Here is a 21,853-nt window from a genome sequence, read left to right on the forward strand (position 1 = left end):
AAAAGAGATGGGATAGATTTTGATTTTTGAAGTTGAAATAACGTCTCTTAAAACAAACTTCGTTGACGTGGCAAAAAAAAACAAAAAACAAATATGTATGAAGTTCATAGAATGTTCACAGAACATGCATCAAGGGTTGATGTAAGCTTGACTTATGGAGTCTTCCGCAGAGTATATCAAACATCCATGGCTGGGACGCACTCTGGAATGATGTGGTACTCAGGTGCCTAAAGCATGTATAAACAGATTAAACACCCTTACCGGAACAGGTGGACTCACTAGCCGTACGGCTGAGAGTCTGACAGGCTTGTAGAAGGAGGACCAAAATGGTTGTCCAGGGGAGAACGGGTCTAGTTCCACGTCCGGACTCGATCTTAAGGTGGCCGCACCACTCACCAATCTCCTACTCAAGGTCGTCCTGTATTGGGATCTCCACAGCAGAAGGTTGTATAGTAGTTGGTAAATCAAATCTCCAGGCCAGCATGGAAGCAATATAGCCCTCAGGGTAGGAAATGAAAAAAAATTCTCTACATAGTGTGAGACTGCTTCAAAAAAGGACTTTTAATAAAAAATTCATATAAAATCACTCTGGCTCCTTAAGACAGTGAAGGACCAGATATAGACAGGTAATAAAAAGCGCTTGCATGAGTCGTGGCATAACAGGCATATCGAAACCCGACGCGTTTCGTCCGCATGGACTTCAACTGGGGTATATGCCTGTTCGCCACTGCTATGCCTATATATATATATAAAAGATAATAACAAACCTTAAACAGCTGTTTGCGCCATGTGAAGCGCAACTTCCGGGTTTGTAAAAGGTGGCGTGTGTCGACAGATTAAATGGTCCAATTGGAACCCAGACAGCCAGGCCTCGGTCTGGCTAACCTATAGGTTGCCGCCGTAAAGCTCCACGCAGGTGCTCGCCGTCAATCCCTCTAAACATAAGTGTCAGCAAGCGGACATACCGCCAATCGGGGCCGGGATCTAGGTAGCGTCACGATGTCACGTGTCGGCTCCAAGGGCGGGGCTGGCCACGTCAGAGATGATGATCATGATCGTCGGCGCATTCAGCCCTTCGTACGTCAGCGCATGACGTCAGCCGGAAACACTCTCAAATCACCGGCATAAACAGGAAGAAAACATCGGAATCTTGAACCGCAAATGCGGTTCAAGCTCCGGGAATGGGCTAAGAATTTAAAAATTAAAAAATTAAAAATGGGAGAAATTAGAAAGACCAAGCTGTCCTCTATAAAGATGGTAGCAATATTAAAGGACATTTTTTTTAAAAGAAACCGTTATCTTCACATGACGTCAACAGTGTAAAGGTACTATGATAGTGTGGTATAACTACAAATGTCAGAACAATCATAAATGCACATTAACCATGTATCTGACCTTTTTAAAGCTGACGTCCCTTACTACACCAAAAAATCAGAAGGTATACTACTGAAATTGGTACAGAAAAAAAAAACAAAAAAAACTTAAAGCCACTAGGTTGGAAGAATAATACTAAACAGAATCGACAGTCATTCCCCTTAATAAAACACCGGGGACCAGCAGAAAGAGGAGGTATTATAATAGTCTAAGATTGGTTAATAAATGCGTTTATATCCCAATCAATGTTGAGGCCATGTGGCAAATAACATTTAAGCTGGTGTATCCAGAAGGTCTCTAATTTAGAAACCCCCTCTTGAGCGATTAGCCCCTCCAGTGTGGGACAAACTTATCTATGACTTGGAACCTATTCCCTGCTGGGTTTTAGTTGTGGCACAAGAGATAATGCTTAGGAACACTGTGATTAGTGCGACCCTTCTTAATATTAGTTATATGCTCATTCACCCTCACGGAGAAGGTCCGTATGGTGCTATGTTTCCACAGCTACAGGGAAAGAGTACTCAGTTAAGCATTTCCTGACATGCCAAACAAGATATGTTGTTTATTTGATCACGTGCCCTTGCGGGAAACAATACGTGGGCCGCACCATACGGACCTTCTCCGTGAGGGTGAATGAGCATATAACTAATATTAAGAAGGGTCGCACTAATCACAGTGTTCCTAAGCATTATCTCTTGTGCCACAACCAAAACCCAGCAGGGACTAGGTTCCAAGTCATAGATAAGTTTGTCCCACACTGGAGGGGCGAATCGCTCAAGAGGGGGGTTTCTAAATTAGAGATCTTCTGGATACACCAGCTTAAATGTTATTTGCCACATGGCCTCAACATTGATTGGGATATAAACACATTTTTTAACCAATCTTAGACTATTATAATACCTCCTCTTTCTGCTGGTCCCTGGTGTTTTATTAAGGGGAATGACTGTCGATTCTGTTTAGTATTATTCTTCCTACCTAGTGGCTTTAAGTTTTTTTTTTTTTTTTCTGTACCAATTTCAGTAGTATACCTTCTCATTTTTTGGCGTAGTAAGGGACGTTAGCTTTAAAAAGGTCAGATATATGGTTAATGTGCATTTATGATTGTTCTGTCATTTATAGTTATACCACACTATCATAGTACCTTTACACTGTTGACGTCATGTGAAGATAACTGTTTCTTTAAAAAAAATGTCCTTTAATATTGCTACCATCTCTATAGAGGACAGCTTGGTCTTTCTAATTTCTCCCATTTTTAATTTTTTAATTTTTAAATTCTTAGCCCATTCCCGGAGCTTGAACCGCATTTGTGGTTCAAGATTCCAATGTTTTCTTCCTGTTTATGCCGGTGATGTGAGAGTGTTTCCGGCTGACGTCATGCGCTGACGTACGAAGGGCTGAACGTGCCGACGATCATGATCATCTTTGACGTGGCCAGCCCCGCCCTTGGAGCCAACACGTGACATCGTGACGCTACCTAGATCCCGGCCCCGATTGGTGGTATGTCCACTTGCTGACGCTTATGTTTAGAGGGATTGAAGGCGAGCACCTGCGTGGAGCTTTACGGCGGCAACCTATAGGTTAGCCAGACCGAGGCCTGGCTGTCTGGGTTCCAATTGGACCATTTAATCTGTCGACACACGCCACCTTTTACAAACCCGGAAGTTGCGCTTCACATGGCGCAAACAGCTGTTTAAGGTTTGTTATTATCTTATATATATATATATATATATATATATATATATATATATATATATATATATATATTATATATATAGGCATAGCAGTGGCGAATAGGCATATACCCCAGTTGAAGTCCATGCGGACGAAACGCGTCGGGTTTCGATATGCCTGTTATGCCACGACTCATGCAAGCGCTTTTTATTACCTGTCTATATCTGGTCCTTCACTGTCTTAAGGAGCCAGAGTGATTTTATATTAATTTTTTATTAAAAGTCCTTTTTTGAAGCAGTCTCACACTATGTAGAGAAATTTTTTTCATTTCCTACCCTGAGGGCTATATTGCTTCCATGCTGGCCTGGAGATTTGATTTACCAACTACTATACAACCTTCTGCTGTGGAGATCCCAATACAGGACGACCTTGAGTAGGAGATTGGTGAGTGGTGCGGCCACCTTAAGATCGAGTCCGGACGTGGAACTAGACCCGTTCTCCCCTGGACAACCATTTTGGTCCTCCTTCTACAAGCCTGTCAGACTCTCAGCCGTACGGCTAGTGAGTCCACCTGTTCCGGTAAGGGTGTTTAATCTGTTTATACATGCTTTAGGCACCTGAGTACCACATCATTCCAGAGTGCGTCCCAGCCATGGATGTTTGATATACTCTGCGGAAGACTCCATAAGTCAAGCTTACATCAACCCTTGATGCATGTTCTGTGAACATTCTATGAACTTCATACATATTTGTTTTTGATTGCAGTGTATTCGTTGATTTTTACACTATTTGAATGCATAGCACATTTAATTATATTTTTTGAGGTATATTTTAATTCCTTCTGCACTTAATAATTTTTGTTGCACTTTGTTTTTCATATTTTTTGGGAATATCTTTCACATACACATATATTCCTTTATAGTCTTTCGACTTTTAAGGACTTTTTTTGGGCACTATTTAGGTCTGTTTGGTATTTACAGACACATCTGTGTCCTTATATATAGTTTTATTGTGCTTTTCTCTCCTATTCCTTTAGTAGAGACACGTTTTCATTAAAACTTTATTGTGCAATTTGACTCCTAGATGACTATTCTGGTTTGTCTTGCCCAATAACGAACATCACGTTTTTTTTATTAGCACCACATTTTGTTATTTATACCAAATTAAAACCCAAATCAGTATTTTATCCCACACATGCCAAGGAACCATACTTGGAAGCCTTCTATAGAGTTGTTTATGCAGAATTTCTCCAATTATGCAAGAAGATTGAACACAACAAATATGCCATTCATAATATTAGCCCCTCAGTCACTAGTTTTTCAATCTTTCACTAACAGCTCCGATCTCTTCATGAAGTTGGCTGATAAAGGTGGAGGTATAGTCAATCATACAAGACAAGTTAGACTATATCTTAGAAGCTAAGAGACTACTCTGTATGTAAAATGTGAAATTTTGGCAAACATGTTCAGAAACCCTTTACGGTTAAAGGAAAGACATATCCTATTAAAGACTACTATAATTACTCTACAGATTATATAATTATATTATATTATATTATATATATATATATATATATACATACATACATATATACACACATACATACATATAATTTTATATTGCCTCACTTGCTCATGTGGTTTAATCTTAGTGGGCCACACTATCCGCCCTGCCAGTCAACTTGTCGGTGAACATTGATGATTCATTGAAGGCCGTAGTAGTATACATCGTGTGCCCCATCATTTTAGAGGTGCACAAAAAATCCACCTCAATTCTGCAGGTATGGATTATCAAGGCCATGATCAGGGGTCTCCCTGAGGCGGAGCATTTTGCCAAGCTGTGGCACAGGGAGACTTTCTGCATCTACATTCTTGACTCTTTGGCACCAGGAGACCTAAACGAGGAGCTTGAAATTAATACCATCCTCTAAACCAGGAATATGCAATTAGTGGACCTCCAGCTGTTGCAGAACTACAAGTTCCAGGAGGCATGATGGGATTTGTAGTTTTGCAACAGCCGGAGGTCTGCTAATTGCATATCCCTGCTCTAAACCATACTGTTAGTTATTCAAAATCATCAGAGTCTTAAATGCACCACAGTAGTGTAGATTTGCACTAGATACTAATTCTTTTTACATTACATCTAGGTACTCAAGTTCTTTTCGTTTATTGGGGTTTTTTGTTTTTCTTCCAGTCACCCATTGTAAATACTGAGATAATGTTTAATGTATCTATTGGTTCATTCCTCATGCTTCCCTCGGTATCATCATTTTTATTATCATTACTATTTATTAATTTATTTATGGTCTACCATTTATTATCCTTATTTTTGTTTATCCTTCCTTTCTATACTCCAGATACCTTTAAGAGTATATATCTTTTTCTGTATGCTTTCTGCCTTTTACAATATATGTAGCTATATACGATTGCCAACCATCATTTTACAATGCCTCCATTTTACAATGTTCTTAATTTATAGCTCTTACATTATTTTATTTATTTTTTTTATAGTACATCCATAAGATAATAAGCCATATAACTATTTTTTTTCAATTTGACAAATTTTTATCCTTATCCTCCAGATATGCTTGATCTCCACTTATACCATGTGAGTGAATACAGTTTTGCTTTTAAATAAATTGCTTGTAAGATACTGCACTTAGAGGCACCTGTCCCTTCTTGTTATATACCTGCTGTAGATAGGCTCTCCCTACATGCAAAACTGCTGTGCTCCTGTACTTTTGGCAAGGTTTTGCAGTTTCCTGGGTTTGAAATCGCAGCTTTGGTGAAACAAAGAACTGAGGCATGGAGGTATGTTTCAATTTCTTATGATGGTGGACATTGTTTCCTGTTTATAGGTAGGAGGAGCCCTCTCAGATGCTTCCCTGGAAGACGACCTGAGCAAAAACTTTAAAATGGTATATTTAGCAGACCAAGAGAGACAAAATAGAGGACTTCGCTGAAATGGTTTATAAGCACAGAAAATGGAAGAGTTTCCCCGGGGTTTTTTTTTAGCAGCAAAATCTTAGAGAAGAGTAATTAGTTAAAAGTCTTTTATTCAAACAAAGAATGAATTCAATTATATGATAAGATTTGAGATAAAAATTATGGTTAGTGGCACAAACAACATAAGCCATCACCAATGGCAATCAATACACCAAGGAGACCATGGTTTGTAATTACATTGTGACATTACTATCCAAATGAATACCCCGATGCATTTCGACCCTTTCATTTCTGGTCTTCTTCAGGAGGATTTTTAATTCTAGAAAATATGTTAACAAAAAATCAAATTTTAGACAACATTGTTAACATTCTGTAGTATACAGAACATAATTAAACATTTCATAGTGTTCAGAAATACATCTCCATATGTACGGTGATTTACCATTATGAAGATGGAAAGGTGAGAATGTATCACACAAACAGGATTACTAAAAACAGCTGCATTCCATGGTCCCAAAATGTCCGCATGTCCCCTCCGCACCCTCCAGGTGAGTCCACAGTCCACAGGGCTTACAGAGAGCCACGCTTTTGGACCTTGAGAGGAAGGTATAGGGCGAGGCACCTGCAATTTGGTATTGAGGAATCTCAATAAGTAATCAACAAGTATTCTATGAGTATACAGTACTACTGTGCGACCTAAACTGGTCGATACTCAATCAAGTATTAGAATTATATGGACTGATATTACTCAAATTTTATATGTTCATTTAATCGGTTCATATAGAGATTAATTAGTATTGCCATTCATATGATGAAATAAGAAGTGATGATATTACCTAATTAGTCACTGTACAAGGCAGTAAGGTGATGTGTATAAGGATAAATGGGTAATGAAGTCTAATGAGGTGGGTGGCATAGAAGTGATGTGTTAACAAAAAAAAAATTCTTGTGGGTGCAAAAGTGTGTGCAAAACACATAGTGGCAACCGCTTATTACCTTTACTAATAAAAAGAATTCCATTGTAGGTGAACAGAAATAAAATGTAAAGTGCCAGATAAGCAGGAATATATGGCATCAATATGTTGGTTGATTTGTAAAAAGCCTCAATCGTGAGAACTATGAATAGATTAGTTAGTGTGATACAAATATCAGCCTGTCTGATAAGTCCAAAAGTTGCACTTACTTAATGCTATGATCCTTCCTATGTGTGTTGACGGCATTTCAGAGGTCACATTAGGATCCTCTGGAAGCTGAAAGTTTAAATAGTATTAAAATTGTATATCCATTGCTGGCAGGTGTTGGTCTCCTCCTCAACCTCCCCCCCATTCACAGTCCCTGCCGCCATGATTGTGGCATCTGCGTGGCCCCCTCGGCATTCCGGAAGGCAATGCCCTGGCATCCACCGTTGCCTTCGACGCAATTGCGCAATGTCATGACGTCACGTGCATGCGTTGCAAAAACCGTATCTGTGTGCGACGCCTCTGATCATCCAGCGGTGATCAAGGGACGCCGCTGGCACAGAAGATGCTCCCTCCAGTGGCCAAAGGAGAAAGGGCCAACTGTGGGAACATAAGGTGGGGAGAACCGCAAAGGATTTGCGTCTCCCACGTGTGCCGGGAAGCCATTATGGAAAGGGGGGACACTCACCCAGGGTCGCAGAGAGAGACAAACAGCGGTACAGTGGGATGTACACCATGGAGAAAACATGTATTAAACAAAATGTACAAAATTGAATAATTATTCTTGTCATTAATACAAACATGTATTCTTGTAATTGTGATTTTTTTGTTTCAAAGAGCTAAAGGTATATTGTGTTCATCAATTTAGTGATAAAAAGGGAGGGAAATGTATATCTATTCCACCCCGGGAGTTATCTTCTCCTAGACTTAGCTTGTTAGCGCTATCTATTGGACCAAAAATGGGTTCCCGTTGGTATTGGCTATTTATGCCATTATGCAAAACCCTTTATATATCACCATTGTCACGGTACTACTGATGTGAGCCCACAGGCAAGCAGGTGACAGGGGATCTCCCAGGGCGTGGAATCTAAGGGCCAGCCGGTATTCTGCCAGGGACCCCCTCACGAGGGTTTGGGCTTAGCTGCGTGCTGACCTCAAGTCACGACCCCCGGGTTCACCCTGCTCGCTAGGGGAGTACCAGAAGACACCGTCAGACACGAATGGATGGATGAAGCAAAGGAGAGCCAGATAGCGAGCCAAGGTCAGGGTGGGCAGCAGACAACGTAATCAGAACTAGCTGAGCCGGTACACAAGAGATTGGTTCACGAGAGGTCAGGTTTAAGCAGGTTACACGAAGGGGGCTCAGGAAGAAGTGTTGCTCAAGCAACCAGAAACTGGTCTGAGGGGAATTTAAATAGAGAAGCACATGGGAGGCTGGACAAAAAGTAGCAGGAAGGAAGTATATAAAAAGGCAACAGGTGAAGCCAGCTACACCCATAACTGCAGAGTGCAGCAAGAGCTGAACACAAGCTTGTGGAACAACATGAACCAGCCGACCTACAGCAGTAAAAGGTAAGACACAGATCAGCACCGCAGCTGATCTGTGACAACCATAAAGGTGACTGGAAGAGAAAACTTGCTGTATTTACAAAAAAAATTGGGATATACCTCAGCTCATATTGCAACTCTCATATATTCAAAGGGGAACAGGTGTTTAACCACCCAAGGATTATGCCAAATGGAAAAAGACATATGAGAGTCAACCAGGCTGCACACCCCAAAAGTATACAGAAAATCGAAGAGTTTCCCGGGGGGGGGGGGGTTTAGCAGCAAAATCTTAGAGAAGAGTAATTAGTTAAGTCTTTTATTCAAGCAAAGAATGAATTCAATTATACAATAAGATTTGAGATAAAAATTATGGTTAGCGACACAAACAACATAAGCCATCACCAATGGCAAACAATACACCAAGGAGACCATGGTTTGGAAATACATTGTAACATTACTATGCACAGGAATACCCCGATGCATTTCGACCCTTTCATTTCTGGTCTTCTTCAGGGGGATTTTTAATTCTAGGAAATATATAAAAAAAATTTAATTGTAGACATTGTTAACATTCTGTAGTATACAGAACATAATTAAACATTTCATAGTGTTTAGAAATATATCTCCATATGTACGGTGATATATTTACCATTACGAAGATGGTAAGGTGAGAATGTATCGCACAAACAAGATTCCTAAAAACAGCTGCATTCCATGGTCTCAAAATGTCCGCATGTCCCCTCAGCACCCTCCAGGTAAGTCCACAGTCCACATGGTCTCCTTGGTGTATTGTTTACCATTGGTGATGGCTTATGTTGTTTGTGTCGCTAACCATAATTTTTATCTCAAATCTTATTGTATAATTGAATTCATTCTTTGCTTGAATAAAAGACTTTTAACCAATTACTCTTTTGTAAGGTTTTGCTGCTAAGCACTTTAAAGTCAGTTTTTCCTGCTCACCTGTATTGCTGCATTATTTTCAAAATCGTATTCACCTGTACAGTGAATCCAGCGCTGTCCTGCTGTGAACCATTGTGCAGGTGACATAACCCGTGTCCTGTACTGTTATGTTGGGCTCCCTAAGCTGGCTGCTTCTTTAAAGTTCAGGCCTACCAAGACATGGCTGTCCACCTAAACTGACAGGAGAGCAAGGAGAGCATTAATCAGAGAAGCAGCCAAGAGGCCCATGGTAACTCTGGAGAAGCTGCAGAGATCCACAGCTCAGGTGGGAGAATCTGTCCACAGGACAACTATAAGTTGTACACTAGAAATGAGCACATTGAAATATTTCGTTTTGGAATTTCGTTTTCGTCCGAAAAATTAATTTAGTTACTCCCGAAATTCGTTTTTATTCATTTCGTTTTTCGTTAAAAATTGCATTCGTCCAAAAATCCAAATTGAGGTTGAATCTGTCATTGAAGGCTTACGGGGTCTGTCGAATGTTCAAAGAAGATTCGACAGAGCAGCTAAACTGTACGACGCCGTATAGTTTACCTGCTCCGTCGAATCTTCTTAGAACTTTCAACAGACACCATAAGCCAAAATACGTGTGTACTTAGTTCTAGCTATTTTACTGCTCCTCCTCTTTGGTTACAATCAGCCAATAACATTCATCATCATTAATTTTATTTATCTTTTCTCCCCTACGTCGAATCTTTTCTTCCCTACGTCAAATCTTTTCTCTCTATGTCGAATCTTTTCTCTCTATGTAGAATAATCTTGGACTAATAGAGTTAAGGTTGGGCACATTTCACCACAGGTTTGATGGACACAGATTATTATTGTCATCATCATGTCAAATCTCCTATCTATATCGAACTGTTGTAGCAACGAAAACGAAAAAAAAGCATTTGTTTATGTCGGATCTTTCGTTTTTCGGATTCTGCACTTTCGTTATCGTTTGTTAAAACGAAAACGAAAATACCTGAAATTCGGACGAAAATGCATTTGGACGAAAACGAATGCACATGTCTATTGTACACTACACAAATCTGGCCTTTATGGAAGAGTGGCAAGAAAAAAACCATTGTTGAAAGAAAGCCATAAGAAGTCCCGTTTGCAGTTTGCAAGAAGCCATGTGAGGGACACAGCAAACATGTGGAAGAAGGTGCTCTGGTCAGATGAGACCAAAACTGAACTTTTTGGCCTAAAAGTAAAGCGCTATGTGTGGTGAAAAACTGACACTGCACATCACCCTGAACACACCATCCCCACCGTGAAACATGGGAATCTGTGGCAAGTCTTGAAAATTGCTGTTCACAGATGCTTTCCATCCAACATGACAGAGTTTTGGCTATTTTGCAAAGAAGAATGGGCAAAAATGTTAATCCCTAGATGTGCAAAGCTGGTAGAGACATACCCAAAATACTCAAAATACCCAAAAAGACTTGCAGCTGTAATTGCAGCGAAAGGTGGTTCTATAAAGTATTGACTCGGGGGGGGGGGGGGGGGGCTGAATACAAATGCAAGCCACACTTTTCAGATATTTATTTGTAAAAAATTATGAAAACCATTTATCATTTTCCTTCCACTTTACAATTATGTGCCGCTTTGTGTTGGTCCATCACATAAAATCCCAATAAAATACATTTACATTTTTAGTTATGAATTAATACTTTTTCAAGGCACTGTAAATGGCGCCAACCTTAGCGCCAACCTTAAGGCCTTTGTGAATTATATGGCAGCTGCCCCTTTAAGTGAACATAGCACTAAAACCATGTGAATATAAGTAAATCGCTATTCCTATTTAGGCCAAAAAAATACTACTAAAAAATATGGCGTTTCTTCTGATAATTGTGCAAAACAGAAAATCTAATGCATATAGTGTTGCACCAACTGATATTAAGATGCTAATCCTAAGAATACTAAGAATAGATCTGCCCAAAATAATTATATCACTGTGTCCATATATATTTCAGAAAGTGTCCATTCAAAACCTTAAAAAACAAACAAAAACAAACAAAAATTAAAACAAAATAATCAAAAACCGAAACACAAAAGTCCTTCTGTGTAGTACTTGTGTTGCTCAATAAACCACTTAGTCCCATCCACCGTGCTTTGTGTTTTACTGTAAAGAACCTCTCCACTACCAGGCACACAGTGCTGCACCACGTGTGGTATTAGGGGTACACTCACCAGATACACATGGTCATAAAGACCAATACAGCCTTAATACAGGTATTTAAGTCAGCAGGAACAATGGGGTGAATGCTCCATCTAGTATGGTCTCCTCTCACATCCAATATATATTCACAAATACCCAAAAGATAAATAACATGATTGTGCAGTACGTTTATTAAAAACAAACTCTCAAAAAAACACATCCAGTCTATTGCACTTACACATGACTATGCCCAGAACAGCACCAGCTCAATCAGCCTGTGTATGTAAAAAAGCCGCCCGCCGTCCTCTCCAGAGAATCAGCGTGTGCTTCACCTCACTCAGAAATGACATCACCAGCAACCCGGAAAACAGACAGCAGCAACCCCCACATCAACGAAATCCACTTTCTGATGACGCCATATTGGTCAAATGCATTGCCGTCGGGTCGCTACGGTCTGTTCCGGGTTTCTGGTGGCGTCATATCCAGGATTAGGTGGAACACACGCCGATTCTCTGGAGAGGACTGCGGGGTGGCTTTTACATACACAGGCTGATTGAGCTGGTGCCAGCCTGGGAACAGTCAGATTTAAGTGCAATAGACAGGATTTTGAGAGTTAGATTTTAATAAATGTACTGCACGATCATGTTGTTATCATTGTCTTTTGGGTATCTGCGAATATATACAGTGGGGACGGAAAGTATTCAGACTCCCTTAAATTTTTCACTTTGTTATATTGCAGCCATTTGCTAAAATCATTTAAAGTGGAGTTCCACCCCCCCCAAAAAAAAAAAAAAAAAAATTAGTAATGTGCTTAAAAAATATAAAAAAAAAAAAACATTTGGAGAAAATGTTTTATTCACCTCTAAATGGCTGTTGCTAGGGGGTCCCTCATAGTCTGCCTCCTTCGGTGCCTGGGCTGGTGACATCACTTCCCTCGGCGCAGGAAGGGAGATCGCCTCTCCCCCTCCCTTTTGTCAATCATCTGGGACACGTGACTGGTCCCAGATGATTATGGGGTCAGTGATGGCGCGCGACTCGCACATGCGCAGTGGTAGCCCGGCTGCCCACAGTTAAAATGCCGACACCGCCGAGCGGAGGGGGGGACGAGCGGGACTTCGATCCCCCGCATCGCTGGACCCTGGGACAGGTAAGTGTCGGATTAAAAGTCAGCAGCTGCAGTATTTGTAGCTGCTGACTTTTAATTTTTTTTTAAATGGGAATCCCACTTTAAGTTAATTTTTTTTCCTCACTAATGTACACACAGCACCCCGTATTGACAGAAAAACACAGAACTGTTGACATTTTTGCAGATTTATTAAAAAAGAAAAACTGAAATATTACATGTTCCTAAGTATTTAGAAACTTTGCTGTAACACTCATATATTTAACTCAGGTGCTGTCCATTTCTTCTGATCATCCTTGAGATGGTTTTACACCTTCTTTTGAGTCCAGCTGTGTTTGATTATGCTGATTGGCCTTGATTAGGAAAGCCACACACCTGTCCCTATAAGACCTTATGGCTCACAGTGCATGTCAGAGCAAATGAGAATCATGAGGTCAAAGGAACTGCCTGAAGAGCTCAGAGACTTGTGGCAAGGCACAGATCTGACTAAGGTTACAAAAAATTTCTGCTGCACTTAAGGTTCCTAAGAGCACAGTGGCCTTCATAATCCTTAAATGGAAGATGTTTGGGACGACCAGAACCCTTCCTAGAGCTGGCCGTATGGCCTAACTGAGCTATCGGGGGGGAGAAGAGCCTTGGTGAGAGAGGTAAAGAAGAACCCAAAGATCACTGTGGCTGAGCTCCAGGGATGCAGTCGGGAGATGGGAGAAAGATGTAGAAAGTCAACCATCACTGCAGCCCTCCACCAGTCGGGGCACATGAAAGACACAAACACATGAAAGCCCGCATGGAGTTAGCTAAAAAAAAACACCTGAAGGACTCCAAGATGGTGAGAAATAAGTTTCTTTGGTCTGATGAGACCAAGATAGAACTTTTTGGCCTTAATTCTAAGCGGTATGTGTGGAGAAAACCAGGCACTGCTCATCACCTGTCCAATACAGTCCCAACAGTGAAGCATGGTGGTGGCAGCATCATGCTGTGGGGGTGTTTTTCAACTGCAGGCACAGGACAACTGGTTGCAATCGAGGGAAAGATGAATGTACAGGGATATCCTGGATGAAAACCTTCTCCAGAGTGCTCAGGACCTCAGACTGGGCCGAAGGTTTACCTTCCAACAAGACAATGACCCTAAGCACACAGCTAAAATAAGGAAGGAGTGGCTTCACAACAACTCCGTGACTGTTCTTGAATGGCCCAGCCAGAGCCCTGACTTAAACCCAATTGAGCATCTCTGGAGAGACCTAAAAATGGCTGTCCACCAACGTTTACCATCCAACCTGACAGAAATGGAGAGGATCTGCAAGGAGGAGTGGCAGAGGATCCCCAAATGCAGGTGTGAAAAACTTGTTGCATCTTTCCCAAAAAGACTCATGGCTGTATTGGATCAAAAGGGTGCTTCTACTAAATACTGAGCAAAGGGTCTGAATACTTAGGACCATGTGACATTTCAGTTTTTTTTTTTTATAAATCTGCAAAAATGTCAACAATTCTGTGTGTTTCTGTCAATATGGGGTGCTGTGGGTACATTAATGAGGAAAAAAATTAACTTAAATGATTTTAGCAAATGGCTGCAATATAACAAAGAGTGAAAAATTTAAGGGGGTCTGAATACTTTCCATCCCCACTGTATTGGATGTGAAAGACTAGAAATTGGATGCGAGAGAGGACCATACTAGAAGGAGCATTCACCCCATTGTTCCTGTTGGCTTAAATATTAAGGCTGTATTGGTCTTTATAACCATGTGGATCTGGTGAGTGTACACCAATACCACACGTGGTGGAGCACTGTGGAGTGGAGAGGTTCTTCACAGTAATACACAAAGCACGATGGATGAGACTAAGTGATTTACTGAGCAACACAAGTAATGCACAGAAGGACTTTTGGGTTTTGGTTGTTGATTTTTGATTTTATGTTTTTCATAACGTTTCATAGGGTCGAAAGGGTATTGAGTAGACGAAGGTCTGAACTGCATCGCAGAATTGCGTGAGGGAGAGGATCATTCAGGTAGCAGGTATCCCAGGTGGTGTCTGACGTCCTGTAATGAGTTATAATTTAGTTGTACATATCCGTCTTTTGAAAGTGGAACCAACAGGCCCATGTTGCCGTGAATTTGGAAGGGGAATCTTTTGCTATATGAATAAGTTCTTCCACCTCAGTGAGCCACTCAGATGGAGGGTATTTGGGTAAAACCCCAATGAACGGGAATGCACTTTTTTTTTTTTTTTTTTGGGGCACTGGTCCTGGAGGTACTGCAATACCAGGTCGATGCGTGGAGTGGACAGAGCAAGTTCTTCTTCCATCTCCCTGTTCTAAAAATCCATTTAATATATGGTCCCCAGATAGGGGATGTATCAGATATTAAACTGATAAGAACAGATACTACACTTGATCTTAGCCAAAAGGCCGAGAAGCGATGGGAATGCACCTTTTAACCATGTGCATGGCAAGTGATTTAAAGTATACCTTAGAGGGGAGTGAAGTATGATGTAGTAATGAAGTATTGCGTACTGCCTAGTAAGTATTGCCTACTAGTACACACTAGTAGTCTAGTGTGTAGGACGTTACTCTGGAAATCATTGAATGTACTTTGGACCAAAAGGGTTGAAGCAGGGGGCAATCCCACCCTGCGTGTTGTATTGCACCTACCTCCTGAAGACATCACCAGCAGCGATTGGACAGGGATGGATTAAATTTATGTAATAGGGCAGGCGATCGGTACCATCTCAATAGAAGTCTAAATAGGAACAGCGCTTTACTTTATTCACATGCATATTAATTATGCTGAAGCCAATCCCTAGGGAGATGTACTTAGTTGGTGGCTAGGAGGAACATAAACAGTCTGGGCTCTGGAATAGCTGGGTTGTTGTCCTGCTGGAAATATTGCCAGCCTCAGGGGCTACTGCCCCTTTGAGGCAGTCCTCCTGGAGTCTGCCGATATTCATCAATGTCCCAGATATAGCAGAGCTAAAGGGGGGGGGTATTACTAATTATCTTTGGAGCTAACTAAGCAATTTTACCCAAGGATATGGTCTTGAAAACTCAATAAAGAGTGCCTGGTGGAGCCTGTAAAGTGTGTAGCTTCCCTGGGATATTATGAGTACTAACCTGAGCTCAGTATCCTAGTGACTGTGTGCTGTTCTATTTTTGGAGTAGTGGTGGTAGCTCTCAATTTGGCAACTTTTACAGGGTATCAGTTCTGGTCTTCCCATTTGTTTCTGGCTTAAAAATAAACAAAAATGCAGCGCTCGATGAGGCCAGCAATAAAAGATTGTTGTAGATAAAGTAAACAATCAAGTACGTTGGATGCACATCAAATATTAAAAACACCAACAATAAAACGATGAAATCAAATTAAGAACTAATCACTGTCAAAATTGAAATACTCTGAATGTTAGTGTAAACGACCCCGCCATAACTCCAAGTAACAAGGGGTTAATGTCAGCAAGTGTGTTGTATATCTGTATACATGTGACCTCGGTGCTATGGATGTGTCATTGCCATCATCCCATATCAATTTGTAGAAAAATTCTATAAACCTCTAATGGGATTTTTAAGGCAATGAAGATTTTGATTTAAATAAAACAAATTTTATTGTTATCAGAGTAAAAGAAGTACGAAAGTTACAAAAAAAAGAAAATGATCAAGTGAGCTGCAAAATTCAAGAAAAATTATATATACACCAAAATATTAATGAATCACATTGCAAATACTGATAAAAAGAGAATTTTTGGAAAGAAGTGATACAGCGCACCACCCGATACAATCACCACAGATGACAGCCGTGGCGTCGAGTAGTGGGATTCCAACGCGTTTCAACACGTATATTTCAAACAAGAGTCTTCTTCAGGGAATGTATCACAGTCTAAAAAAACCCCAAAATAATGATATTACAATTTATGAATATATATATGTACATTTCTGCACTGTGAGACTATTATATTACCCACATCCTCCCAAAGCATCCCGTGGGCAAATGTAAGCTCCCAAGTCTCCAAGGGTTAGAGTGTCCTATAACTCCTACAAGACGGTTGGATAGATAAATTCGATCCAAATCTTTGGCGTTTCAGCATCAAAAACTGATAGCTGTCTGAAAATATAGGGCATAATGAGTAAAGATGACAGCGGGGGGGGCCACAGCAAGTCCCCCCCCCACACACCCACCCAAGCACCACCAAATAACCAACAATCTCTAACCTCCCATGCAGGGAGGGTCCTATTCAAATGTAATAATAAGGGGCTAAGGACATTTACTTTCCCCAAGGGTGCAGGTCGAATAACCTGAAGTGGTTAAAAATCCTTATAGATCCAGCAGGACATCTGCCCTGATAGCCCTCGGTGAGTCCCGAGGGAGGAGTGACGCCATCTTGCCGTCTCTGGAGTCCTTTATGCGGTGTGGGTGGGAATAGGGCGCCGCGCCGACCATTGGTCAGGTGTGCTCCATGTGGAGACGCTAAACGTCACCTTGGAGACAGACGCCGCCACGAAGACTGCGCATGCACGCCGCGAAGGCATGCGTCTGATCATGCATGCGCACCGCGGCGTCCCGCGTCTAACAGCGTGAGGCAACACGTATGGGCCGGCTGCCATGTTGGAAAAGGGCCGTGCCCATACTTAAAAATATATGTTAATAAAGCCACCCAAGGCAAAAAAATATATATATAGTTGCCGTAGATGGATTAGCCTAATATAGGAAACCCCCCAGAGAACCCTTGATAAACCCCTGATTCAGAGGCTGAAGTAACCGCCCGCCAGGATGGTGGGTCCCGGCAGGCGGACCAGCCAACTGCAGGGAGGGGGAGGGAGTGAGTCAGAAACATTGGATTAATAAATGAATAAAAATGTAGAACCACACAGAGTCCCCAAATCCCACTCAAGGTGGATGGAGTGGGAGGGGGACTAGGACTAGTAACCACCGACACATAAAAACCCCACCCGAAGGTGGGGTCAATTTCTAAGACTCAAAAGGAATTGCAGCACATACGAGGACTTCCAACAAGAATCTAATGAACTAACTGCTAGACTAATGGAGAGAGGATATACAAAGTCAGCTCTCAAGAAAGCATTCAATCGGGTTAAAAACACAGAGACGAAATATAATTTTCAGGAAAAAAGATCCAAAGAAGGAAGACACTATGACTAGAATCATCATGAGATTCTCGAACGAACACAATCAAATAAGAAAGATCATCTCCAAGCACTGGTCAATCCTCACGGAGGACACGATTATAGGTAGCCTAGTCACATCTAGACCTCAAATTAGTTACAAAAAATCTGGCTCCATAGGAAATATGCTCACATAGAGGGAATACAAAGGAAGTGCAAAAAGAGATCCCTGCAAAACCTGGGGCACATATGTGTGCGGATCATGCACACAGTGCGGAGTTATAGGAAGGAGAACCATGATAACATTACCCAGTGGAGAAAATTTCCAGCTACGACATTTTGCCAATTGCAGAACACGGGGGGTTGTCTATTTAATGCAATGTCAGTGTGGGACCTTCTATGTTGGGAAAACCGACAGGAATTAGCCAAGATGGTTGAAAAGCACATACATAGCATGGGCATAGGCAATCTCTACCTACCATTGGGTAGACATGTAGCCAAACAACACAAGGATGCCCAAAGTAAACTTTACAGTCCTGGATAGACTTCATATACTAACCAGGTGGGGCGATTGGAACAAGGTCCTGCTCCAGCGCGAGATGCGTTGGATCAGGTGCCTTAGGGCCACCACCCCCCCTGGTTTAAATGAAACGGAGAGCTTTAGGCCCTTTCTAGATGGCTTTGGATCGGGTAAAACCGACTAAAGGCACTCCCCTATCTCCCGCCTCTGCCTTTATCCATTTCTCTAGACCTGATACCTTTCCCATCTGTCTGACTTTTCCATTCATGGGGTATTCTTCACGAACCCCCTGGTTGTATATATGAGCACAAGATAGAGATTTTTCTACCTAGGGGGTTTTTTAGAACTTTAATTAATACATCTAATAAATGAGTATATACTTAGACATTAGTCTGAATGCGATTAAATTTAGCGATTTATGTTTATGTCACCAAAACCACCTGGTCTGGGCCAGTATTTCTAATCCTCTCCGGGTTGAATTTTGTGATCTAATACATTCTTTTTTCATTATTATTACCATTATTACTCATGTTTCTCTTTTGCCCATTTCCTGCACCCCACCATCCCCTTCTGCATCTCAGGGTTGAACCATGCAGGGGTGGACAGTCCCTAAAAGATCCCTTGGGTGGGTTTCTACCCCATATGTCCTAATCCTACCCGACACAGGGGGGCCCCAGTGTCATACTATACATTGGGGCCTCCCAATCTTCCCCGCTCAGGGTTTTCTTCGGGTGGGGGTTTTCGTGTCGGTGGTTACTAGTCCTAGTCCCCCTCCCACTCCATCTGCCTTGAGTGGGATTTGGGGACTCTGTGTGGTTCTACATTTTTATTTATTTATTAATCCAATGTTTCTGACTCACTCTCTACCCCTCCCCGCAGTTGGCTGGTCCGCCTGCCGGGACCCACCATCCTGGCGGGCGGTTACTTCAGCCTCTGAATCAGGGGTTTATCAAGGGTTCTCAAGGGGGTTTCCTATATTAGGCTAATCCATCTACGGCAACTATATATATATATTTTTTGCCTTGGGTGGCTTTATTAACATATATTTTTAAGTATGGGCACGGCCCTTTTCCAACATGGCAGCCGGCCCATACATGTTGCCTCACGCTGTTACAGACGCGGGACGCCGCGGTGCGCGTGCGTGATCAGACGCACGCCTTTGCGGCACGCATGCGTGGTCTTCGCGGCGGCGTCCGTCTCCAAGGTGACGTTTAGCGTCTCCACGTGGAGCACACCTGACGGCGGTCCATTGGTTGGCGCGGCGCCCTATCCACGCCCACACCACATAAAGGACGCCAAAGATGGCAAGATGGCATCACTCCTCCCTCGGGACTCACCGAGGACTATCAGGGCAGACGTCCTCCTGGATCTACAAGGATTTTCACCACTTCAGGTTATTCGACCTGCACCCTTGGGGAAAGTAAGTGTCCTTTGCCCCTTTAATATTACATTTGAATAGGACCCTCCCTGCATGGGAGGTTAGAGATTGTTGGTTATTTGGTGGTGCTTGGGTGGGTGTGGGTGTGTGTGTGTGTGTGTGTGTGTGTGTGTGTGGGGACTTGCTGTGGCGCCCCCCCGTCATCTTTACTCATGCCCTATCTTTTCAGACAGCTATCAGTTTTTGATGCTGAAATGCAAAAGATTTGGATCAAATTTATCTATCCAGCCGTCTTGTAGGAGTTATAGGACACTCTAACCCTTGGAGACTTGGGACTCTTTACCCGGGCATGGGAGCTTATATTTGCCCACGGGATGCTTTGGGAGGATGTGAGTAATATAATAGTCTCACAGTGCAGAAATGTACATATATGTATTCATAAATTGTAATATCATTATTTTGTTTTTTTCAGACTGTGATGCATTTCCCTGAAGAAGACTCTTGTTTGAAATATACATGTTGAAATGCATTGGAATCCCACTACTCGACGTCACAGCTGTCATTGGTGGTGATTGTATCAAGTGGTGTGCTGTATCACTTCTTTCCAAAAATTCTCTTTTTATCAGTATTTGCAATGTGATTCATTAATATTTTGGTGTATATATAATTTTTCTTGAATTTTGCAGCCCACTTGATCATTTTCTTTTTTTGTAACTTTCGTACTTCTTTTACTTGATTGATAACAATAAAATTTGTTTTATTTAAATCAAAATCTTCATTGCCTTAAAAATCCCATTAGAGGTTTATATAATTTTTCTACAGTGTGTTGTATATCTTTGACAAAGCACAGGCGCGTGAAACATGTTTGTCACGGTCACTACGGCAACACTACGGAGCTTGCGGTCCGGCATTTGGTGTCTCCTCACTTCCGGCTCTGATCGCGTCTTCCGGCCCTTGATTTTACTGTGTACCATCCAGACGCTGTTCAGGAAGCCAGATCTCAGCTTGGCTCCTCAGCCAGCCCGACTGTGTGAATGCTTTGACAGATCTGCAAGACATCTCGTGGTCACAGTGAGTCTGGCATTCCACGTCTAGCTATCTGTTGCATTCCACAGAGCTGTGTCCTTCCCATATCCAGGTTGTATGCACACTGCATTTACAGAGTCCGCTACAGAGGATTGATATACAACACACTTGCTGACATTAACCCATTGTTACTTGGAGTTATGGCGGGATTGTTTACACTAACATTCGGAGTACTTCAATTTTGACAGTGATTAGTTCTTAATCAATTTGGTTTCATCGTTTTACTACCAGTTGGTGTTTTTAATTGTTGATGTGCAGCCAATAAACGTACTTGATTGTTTACATTATCTAAAACAATCTTTTATTGCTGGTCTCATTGAGCGCTGCATTTTTGTTATTTTGTTGCCCACTTCCCTCCAGGAGTTAGCAGCTGCACTGGGTTCCAGCCATTTTTTGAAACATTAAAGCAATATGACAATGGATCTCAGTGGTTGTCAGTTTTAGCGCTCAAGGACCTACTGTTTCTTTTGTTTCTGGCTTAAAGACTGTTCAAAGAAGTTTCACCTGTTACAAGTCAGCATTTTTGGAGTATCCCATACTACTCCAAACTCGGTCCTGTTTCAAGTTCTACCAGCAATACATCTTAAAAAGATATCACCTAGACTGTTTAATGGAGCCAGAGTGAGTAGACTGTTGCCTGTGTGAATGGTAGCATCTGCACGGTCTTGGGAAGAACCAGTTAATATCAGTGGCTCCTATGGGGGTAACTACTAAAACACCACATTTTTGATTTGGGGCGGGGGGGGGGGGGGAGTTAGGGTTTGAAAGAAACAAATACCATTTTTAGAGTTAAGTTCTGCTTTAAGGATTACGGAAAGGAGCTGCTTTGCTTGTTTTTTTTTTTTTTTTGCTAGTTGTACTATATACTTACATCTAAATCATCCAGATCATCCATGCTTGGAGGTGCACCCTTGTCTTTGACGCTGTTGATCAGCTGTAAAAGAAAACATTATTAGACTTTTATTAAGGTGACTATACATATATAAATATATATATATATACATATATATATATTTATATATTTATATTTATATATTGGTTC

At 41.6% G+C, this 21,853-nt stretch overlaps 1 protein-coding gene and 1 non-coding gene across 5 annotated transcripts in view; both read right to left on the reverse strand.

Moving 5' to 3' along the window:
- Positions 1-6,083: 6,083 nt before the first annotated feature.
- Positions 6,084-21,853, reverse strand: part of PTGES3L (prostaglandin E synthase 3 like) — a 372,186-nt gene continuing 356,416 nt past the window's right edge. For 2 of the 4 annotated variants that reach the window (XM_073608309.1, XM_073608307.1), the window contains exons 6-7: positions 21,683-21,745; positions 6,084-6,309 (exon numbers count right to left, since the gene is read on the reverse strand). In XM_073608309.1, the coding sequence (XP_073464410.1) occupies positions 6,304-6,309; positions 21,683-21,745 (69 nt within the window). In that variant the 3' untranslated portion in view covers positions 6,084-6,303. Of the gene's footprint in view, positions 6,310-21,670; positions 21,746-21,853 lie in introns of those variants that run through there. The other 2 variants (XM_073608308.1, XM_073608305.1) reach the window with 1 other exon arrangement.
- LOC141114622 (U2 spliceosomal RNA) lies at positions 14,949-15,139 on the reverse strand. Its single transcript, XR_012236953.1, has one exon. It is a non-coding gene; the product is annotated as a U2 spliceosomal RNA (small nuclear RNA).

The sequence above is a fragment of the Aquarana catesbeiana genome, linkage group LG12, assembly GCF_042186555.1.
Source record: "Aquarana catesbeiana isolate 2022-GZ linkage group LG12, ASM4218655v1, whole genome shotgun sequence".
Classification (NCBI taxonomy): Eukaryota; Metazoa; Chordata; class Amphibia; order Anura; family Ranidae; genus Aquarana; species Aquarana catesbeiana.